The sequence below is a fragment of the Phacochoerus africanus genome, chromosome 11, assembly GCF_016906955.1.
Source record: "Phacochoerus africanus isolate WHEZ1 chromosome 11, ROS_Pafr_v1, whole genome shotgun sequence".
NCBI classification, from domain to species: domain Eukaryota; kingdom Metazoa; phylum Chordata; class Mammalia; order Artiodactyla; family Suidae; genus Phacochoerus; species Phacochoerus africanus.
The window spans coordinates 5,167,766-5,176,447 of record NC_062554.1 but is presented as its reverse complement, the minus strand read 5'-3'; the positions used below and the strand labels follow the sequence as shown (position 1 = coordinate 5,176,447).

The 8,682-nt window shown below is 47.2% G+C and overlaps 1 protein-coding gene across 1 annotated transcript; it reads left to right on the top strand.

The window, feature by feature from the left end:
• Positions 1 to 5,701: 5,701 nt before the first annotated feature.
• LOC125111882 (olfactory receptor 52K1-like) lies at positions 5,702 to 6,646 on the top strand. The gene has a single exon (XM_047754032.1). It carries the CDS (start codon positions 5,702 to 5,704, stop codon positions 6,644 to 6,646), a length of 945 nt encoding a protein of 314 aa, XP_047609988.1.
• The last annotated feature ends 2,036 nt before the right edge of the window (positions 6,647 to 8,682 follow it).

Sequence of the window (8,682 nt, the reverse complement as noted above, 5' to 3'; positions counted from 1 at the left end):
TTCCTGTTGCGTTGCAGTGGAAATGAATCTGACAAGGAACCATGAGGTTTCGGGTTCCATCCCTGGCCTTGCTCAGTGGGTTAAGGATCTGGCGTGGCCGCGAGCTGTGGTGTAGGTCGCAGACATGGCTCAGATCCCGTGTGGCTGTGGCTGTGGTGTAGGCCAGCAGCTGTAGCTCCGATTGGACCCCTAGCCTGGGAACTTACATGTGCCATGGGCAAGGCCCTTAGAAAAAAAAAAAAAAGAAAGAAAGAAAAAGAAAAACAGTAACGAGGGTTATGAGGAGGTGTTGAAATTGAAACCCTGTACACTGTTGGTGGGAATGCAAAATGGTGCGGCCGCGGTCGTGCCGCTGTGGAAAACAGCGTGGCAGTTTCTCTAAAAATTAAACGTAGAGTTACCGCAATCTTTTCGTAATTCAACCTGGGTATTTTCCAGACTGTTTCCAGCATCAGCGTGTGAACCTCAAGCCAGGACCACGTCTCCGCAGCCTAACTCAGACTTTAACCACACAGGTGCTGTGGGGAAGGCCCACCTCAACCCGGAGTGTTCTGGAGACTCCGGCAGAGAGAGGTGAGTCCTTGTCCCTGGGGGACAAACATTGGGACATCTAATGCAGGGTCTGGGTGTCTCTGAGGGAAGAGTCAGGGAAGCCCGCAGGGGGCAGTCTCAGTAGAGCTGTTGGGATGTCTCCTGGAGAGTTGGCTTGGGTTACAAGACAGAGGTGGCCCTTGAGAAAATCCCCTCTCAGGGTCATGGCCGAATAGGGGATGCTGAGACCAGTCACAGGAGGAGCATATCACCTTTGGTGTTATTAATGTTCAATTAATTAATTAAAACGACATGGGTAATTATTCCTCAGGGATCTCAGATCCTCCCCAAATTAAGAGGTGGGGCAGGCCTGGGGTTATTGTCTCCACATAACAGATAAGGACACCATAGAGAAGTTAAATGCTTCATTAAAGTCACAAATTGGGACTCCAACCTAATTTCTCACTCACCACCTTGGCTCAGAGCTCTGTCAATAATACACAACAAAATAAAAACGCCAATCCAAATCAAACAAGCAACGAATAGAAAACCTGGACTTAGTTATGCCTGAACCCCACGTTTATAAGTCACAGTCAGCAAGCACCCCCAGGAGTTCCCTGCTGGTTCAGCAGTTAAGGATCCCGTGTCATTACTGCTAGTGGCTCTGGTCACGGCTGTGGTAAGGGTTCAGTTCCTGGCCTGTGGACTTCTGCATGATGTGCGAGCGGCCGAAAAAAAGCAAGCAAGCAAGCACCCGCGACAGGCAGCCGTTTGCATATTCCAAGGAGGCTGTTTCTAGCAGGCACTGCAGGGAGGGAAGGTGAGGGCGGAGCCGGCACAGTGGTGACGGAAACCAGACTACATGCTGCCTCCAGGGAGACCAGGTGGATGCGAGAGAAAGGCGAGGGGGCCAGGGCAGGACCCCGGGAGATGGGAGCCTGGGACAGAGACGTTCCCCAGAGTCACCCCAGCGAAGACACCAGGCCCATCACGGGTCCCTTTGGGGATGTGCCTCAGGGACAGGGCCTGCTGCTTCCTTTTTCATTAGTGGAAAGAGCACCTGATTAGGAGGAGGCAGCCAGACCTCTTCCTAACCCCCTCTTCCCCGCCCTTCCCTTACGAGTGGGGAGAGCTGCATCAGTTGGTCCTGAGCCCTGGAGAAAATGAACTGAGCCGCGTGCGGAGGGGCGGGGACATGTGAGGCCTGGGGCTGGTGGGGGCAGCCCAGGGGTACACAGGGCACAGTGGGGAGGTGGCGCAGAAGGGATGAGAGGCAAGTAGACCAGGGAGGGGCACTGATGCTGGGATCACCTGGCGCCCAGAGGGCTAGAGCAGGGTGCCTGGGGCTCAGGTCTAGGAAGGCAGCCGTGGGAGTTGGGGCCAGCAGAGAAAACGAGAGTAACCAGGATAACAGCAGAAATCAGACAGAAAACAGTACCCAGGGCTGGGGCGCATGGGGCAGAGTCCACCTCTCACGGACTGCTCATGCCCAAACACCTTGCCCTCCCCTGTGGCATTTTCCTAACCTCCTGACCGTACTGTCTTCCATCCTTCTCGTCCTTGCATGTCAGAGTCTCTCTAACAGGAGACCTCGATGCCTCCTCATATCCTTTCTCTCCTCCAGCCTCAGATCCTTCCATCCCCGTTATGGGAAGAAACCCTTTTCGGCCTCCCAGGCCCGTGCTCCTGGATTGTGTGTTAGGGACCATCTCAGAAGACCTTGGGCTAAGGCACCCCGGCCAGGCCAGTCACATCCCTCCTGCTGGTGTCACCTGCCCCTCCTCCTCCTTCACAGTCTGGCCCCACCTTGGTCACAGCTGCTATAATAGTCTAGGGGGCAGAAAAGGGGCATCTCAAAGGAGATGGACGGGACAGGTCAGTGGTGACCTGCTTATTAAAGGTTCCAGCAACAGCTAGCTGGACCTTTTCAGTATAGTCCTGCAGATAGAATGTCGGCAGGTGTCAGATGAGAAGGAACTTAGTTCTTTATCTGTTCCTTGGTCCTCCATGATTATGTGGGGACTCAGTTTTCTAGGTACATCTTTCTAAGGTCCCCTGAGTAAAAAGTATAGCCTACTAAAGCGTTTACAGCTGTGACCAGAGAGTCTCTGCATGTGGAGCCACGTACACATGGGGGGAGACAAAGAAATAAATGACACAGGCTTTCTTTTGTCAGTTGCTGGCATCGTGGCTGTGGAGGCAGGAAACCAAAGACGGGGACAGGTAAGGAGTGGACACAGCGCTCATGCCAAGTGGGTTCAAGGGCACTGGGGAGAGAGGAGACCGGATAAAAGAGAGTGTCATTGTGAACGAAACTACACGTACGCTTTTGTTGAATTTGGAAAGAGGGAGATTTTGGCAATTGGTGGAGTCTTGGGCACTTTAAACAGAGTCAATGAGCTGTGAGATGGAGGTTGTGTGGACATAGAAACTGGAGAGCAGTGAGGGTCAGCAGGAGCCCACAGGGTGGGAGGGAGATGTGAACTCAGGGAGAAGAGACCTGTTTGGAATTGGAGAAGCATTTTTACTTAGGATGAGGGTGAAAATATGTTTCAAAGGATATTCTTTCATTCGTTCAAGAGATATTTAGCACGTTCTTATATCCATGTCATGGATATAGTTGGCAGTAAATATAAAAACACAGCCCTGCTGGCATGGGGCTTCCATGCTGTCTATCCCTTTGCTGAGTGTTAGAGACAAGGCAGACACACATTAGACTTGGACGAGGAGTTTCTAATCAGAAGAGGACTTTTATTCTGATCTCATTAACCAAAACTGATGGGAGGTTCCATAGAATTTGCATCTGTAGAGGTGCTTAAAAGGGAGAGACAGCCAGAGAGCCTCAGTTTGGATCAGATGGCGATATCCAACAGCAGAAAGAAGGACATTTCTCTGGGAAGGGAGGCATTCATGCATTTATTTCAAAAGCCCTTACTGAGCCCCAACTGTATTCGGTGGAGTGTGTGAACAAAGAAATGAAGACGTCACAGTCCTGGTACCAAACACACTCGTGCATGGCAATAATAATGACAGATAGCTTTGCAGTTTTCAAGGTCTATTCTCCTGTGTCATTTCATCTTTCCTCGCAGTAAAACTCAGTAAGATGGTGGTGGGAGGTACAGTTATTGCCCTTATTTATAGGTGAGGAAGTTAAAACTTTAGAAATATCAGTAATTAACATCAGTTCCTGCTGACACACCGATGGCATTACATGGGGCCAAGTCTTTAGGTTCTAAAGCTTTTCCCTTTACTGTGGTAATAAATTAGCATTTTATTTATTTAACTTCATCATGGCTGGATTTGAGCTGTTTGTGGAATAGCAGGGTGAACGCCTAAGAGTATAGTGATTTAAGACACGGAATTTGAAGGCAGGAAACTGGAATTCTCCAAGTTCAAATTCAGTCTTTGACATTGACCAACCATGTGATTGTCAGTGAGTAATTTAACCTTTAGTTTTATCAATTCAAAAAAATGCTTATATTTCCTGAGCACTTTTTAATGTTTTGGATTTGAGCTGCTTTTTTAAATTAATTTTTTATTTTATTGAGATATAATTGACAATGATACAGTATTTGTTTAAGGTGTACAACAGAATGATTTGATACATGTATACATTGCAAAATGATTTCCACTTGTTAACATCTATCTCCTCACATAGTTACGATTTTTCTTCAGGTGATGAGAACCTTAAGATCTACTCTTAGCAACTTTCAAATACCCAGTACGGTATTGTTAGCTACAGTCACCATGCTGTACTTTACATTCCCAGAACCTATTTATCTTATACCTGGAAATGTGTACCTTTTGACATCTTCCCCCACCCCCCTGCCTCTGCAACCATCAATCTTTGTTTTTATGAGTTCAGTTTTTAGGTTCCATGTATAAGTGAGATCATACAATATATTTTTTATCTGTCTGATTCGTTTCACTTAGCACAGTGCCCTCAGCATCTCTTTGTGTTGTCACAAATGGCAGGATTTTCTTCTTTTTTATGGCAGAATAGTATTTCATTGTGCATGATATATCATGTTTTCTTTGTTCATTCATCCATGGTGGTAAGTGTTAGTGTTGAATTAATCCTCAGAAGGAACTTTTGATGCGGAACTGAGAAAAAAGAGAAGGGACGTGGTTCAAAATTTTGGGGAGTAAATGATTATGCTTTTTCTTTTTTTTTTTTTTTTGGCTGCTCCACCACATGTGGAGTTTCCAGGCCAGGGATCAGATTTGAGCCATGCTGCAGCTATGGCAATGCCAGATCCTTAACCCACTGTGCCAGGCCGGGGCTTGAACCTGCGTCCCTGGGCTTCCAAGATGCTGCCAATCCCATTGCACCTCAGTGGGGACTCCTGATTATGCATTTTCAAAGTAAATGATGATAAATGGGAAAAACAGAGGTAAAGGATCCCAGAAGGAAAAGGAACGGTATGAAATTTCAAGACACTCAGAGGTCATTCCTGCAAAAAGGCGAAAGTGGAGCATCTTTTCCTCCGAATGTCATGAGTGCTAGAAAGGAAAGCAGGTGAGGAGAGAAGTATGCAGAGGTGAAAGTTAAAGTTAGGCGAAGGAGAGCAAGAGGACTTCTCACACTCTCAACTTAGCTAGAGGTAGGGATTTATGGGCGATTTCTGAGTGTCAAATGAGGACCTATGGAACCTCTCTTAGAGAAAAGCCATAATCCTTGGACAGAAGTGAATTATTGGAAGATTCCAGGCTTAATTACTTTTTATATACTCTAGCTCAAAATTTCAGCAGACTGCCCTTTCATAGTTAGGAGTGAGAGGCAAAAGAAAGACGGTGAATGTTCGGGGTCAAATTTGAATTAACCAGGTAAGCATATCCTTTATAAAGCTGTCCTTGGCCATGCAAAGGCCGCAAAAGCTCTTCATCCACTCAGTTCCTGTATGAAGGCTGCCTTCCAGCTCTGTTGCTATTGAATGTCCTGATCACCCAAGAGTTTCATAAGCATCTTGAGGGCAGAGATGATATATAATGTTCTGCATGCATATTGGGATTATTTTCTAATTTCTTCTAAGGTCCAGAAATAGGATCAAGGTCTCATCCTCTCGTGTCAGTGATCAGAGTGCGAACTTGAACACTACTTCTGCTGACATTGGGTATTCCCTGGAAGCACCTGTGGGGGTAGACAAGAGAAAGGGACTCTCCGTTGGCCATGTCAGCCTCCAATATCACCTCAACTCCTCCAGCAGTCTTCTTGCTGAAGGGGATCCCTGGCCTGGAGCACCTACATATCTGGATCTCCATTCCCTTCTGCTCAGCCTACACACTGGCCCTGCTTGGCAACTGCAGCCTCCTCTTCATCATTCAGGCTGATGCAGCCCTTCATGAACCCATGTACCTCTTCCTGGCCATGCTAGCAGCCATTGATCTGGTCCTGTCTTCTACAACGCTTCCCAAAATGCTGGCTATTTTTTGGTTCAGAGATCAGGAGATTAACTTCTATGCCTGCCTGGTCCAGATGTTCTTTCTCCACTCCTTCTCTATCATGGAGTCGGCACTGCTGCTGGCCATGGCCTTTGACCGCTATGTGGCCATCTGCAGGCCACTGCACTACACCACAGTCCTCACTGGGCCCCTTATCACCAAGATTGGCTTGGCCGCTGTGACACGGGCTGCGACACTGATGACCCCGCTCCCCTTTCTGCTCAGACGCTTCCACTACTGCCGAGGCCCGGTGATTGCCCACTGCTACTGTGAGCACATGGCCGTGGTCAGGCTGGCCTGTGGGGACACCCGCTTCAACAACATCTATGGCATTGCAGTGGCCATGTTTATTGCAGTGTTGGACCTGCTCTTTGTTATCCTGTCATATATCTTCATCCTTCAAGCAGTTCTGCAGCTTGCCTCTCAGGAGGCTCGCTACAAGGCCTTTGGGACATGTGTGTCCCACATAGGTGCCATTTTAGCCTTCTACACACCTGTGGTCATCTCCTCAGTCATGCACCGTGTGGCTCGCCGGGCTGCCCCTCACGTCCACATTCTCCTTGCCAATTTCTATCTGCTCTTCCCACCCATGGTCAACCCCATCATCTATGGTGTCAGGACCAAGCAGATCCGTGAACGAGTCTTAGGACTATTCCTAAGAAAGGACGTGTAAATGGACAGTGAGGGGCAGGTGGGAATAGAGGGATGCAGGTTGGATGCTGGAGGGGGGTGGGGATCTAATAGGAAGCAGAGGGCAGCCAGGGTCTCCTTGTTTAGGTCCTTCCTGGTAAAATGAACAAACTAACTGGTATTCTGAAATGCAGAGTAACCAGTATGATCAGGACACAGGGGACTGTGACTCTCGGGAGTGTCTGGCCTCAAACTGCTGACTTTGTTGTCTCCTCAAAGACCGACTCTTCTATGACAGGTAACAGGTTCTCCTTTTGGCAGCATCACCCAAAACCACAAGGTTGCTTTCAAGTTGACCTACGGAGTGGATTTGGTGAACTCTCCACTCAGGACCTGGGGAGGAGCCACATTTCATCTGAGGCAGGAATGTCCTTTAGTCTGAGGGTCTGTGCCTAGTCTCCACCTAAATATTACCAGTTTGGGGAGCTCATGATCTTCTAGGGGTATAGGTTCCACCACAGAGAGCTTTGCTTGTTAAAATTTCTTTCTTCAACTGAGTTGGCTTATGCATTCTTTGACTTCTTCAACCTCATGGGCAATCCCTCCCACTGAATACTTTTATGAAGACAAGTTTTTTTTGTTTTTGTTTTTGTGTTTTTGACACTTCTCTCTGTATCATGCACCTCTTCCATTGCACAGAGATGTATTTTGTTTTCAGCAAGAGTGTGAATTCCTCATTTGTTTACTAATCCATTCACAAAATATTACTGAGTACCGAGTCTGGGCTCCGGGTTGGGAATTCATGGGTCGTTATGGCAGGGGTGCTGTGTGTAAGCGTCTGTCCCCAGAGGAGGAAATGTTAGGTAGAATAGTCGTGCTCTCAGAACTCCCATCACTAGGCCCAGGATCGTGGAATAAAGAGGTGGGCAAAGCAGACGGGAGATGGGGATAGGACCTGTGTTTTTTCTCTTTTTCTCTATCCAACACAAATCTATATGCTAGAGAATTCTCTCAAGATTAATCCTGACAACCAGAATTTGTGGGGTCGCACCGCCCTCCCACACAGTTGTTCGCATATACATTTTATACATTGATCTTGTGACTCCTTTGTTTCTCAGTGACTACTCTTTAGGGATTATATCTTTCTATCTGTCTCTAGTTCTATCTCTATTTCTATGTATCTGTCCATTCATATGATAAGCTTTGAAGGAGGTTCTCTAAGCCCATGTCAGATGGTGGAAAGTTGTCAAGGTGGGGAGAGTGTAGCTGGAGAATAGAAACTGCCTTGTGCTCATTTCCCGTATCTGCTCTCATGGTTCCCTCTAATGTCTATATACACACACAGAAATGGAAATGATGTCCTACCTTTAGTTTAAAAATTCTTGCTTGAAGTCCCCGTCGTGGCTCAGTGGTTAATGAACCTGACTAATATCCACGAGGATGCGGGTTTGATCCCTGGCCTCCTTCAGTGGGTTGAAGATCCAGCATTGCCGTAAGCTGTGGTGTAGGTTGCAGACACAGCTTGGACCTGGCATGGCTGTGGCTGTGGTGTAGGCTAGTGGCTACAGCTCCGATTCAACCCCTAGCCTGGGAACTTCCATGTGCCATGGGTGTAGCCCTAAAAAGACCAAAAAAAAAAAAAAAAAAGAAGAAGATTCTTGCTTGTTTTTCTTCGCATAATTGGGATGTGTGGAAAGCTTAAGAATAACATCGGAAACTAACAACACATACACAGTGTTGTCAGCATGCCTTAAGAGAAGCTGTTTCCAAAGCAGAGATCTGCTTGTCCTCATCCTTATACAAGAAACGTCACCAGCCTGTAGGTTATACACGTCACCGGTGGACAGAGAATGGCTTAGTTTCCAGTACAAGTGCAACAGGATCGTATTCCCACAGTCAGGTAATATCTCTAACACCAGAGCAACCAAGATTAGTCAAGAGTAGTCAAAGGAAAGTTATTTTATGTATTCACACATTTGAGTTTGGCACACAAAGAATGAACAAGAATATGAGCTGCTATAGGCATGTAAAATTTTACCATCACACAAGAAATGAGAGATTACAGGAAAGAAGCCTGGT

Bases quoted from the DNA above. Each gene is read 5' to 3' on its own strand.
- LOC125111882 (XM_047754032.1), top strand. From the start codon at position 5,702: ATGTCAGCCTCCAATATCACCTCAACTCCTCCAGCAGTCTTCTTGCTG.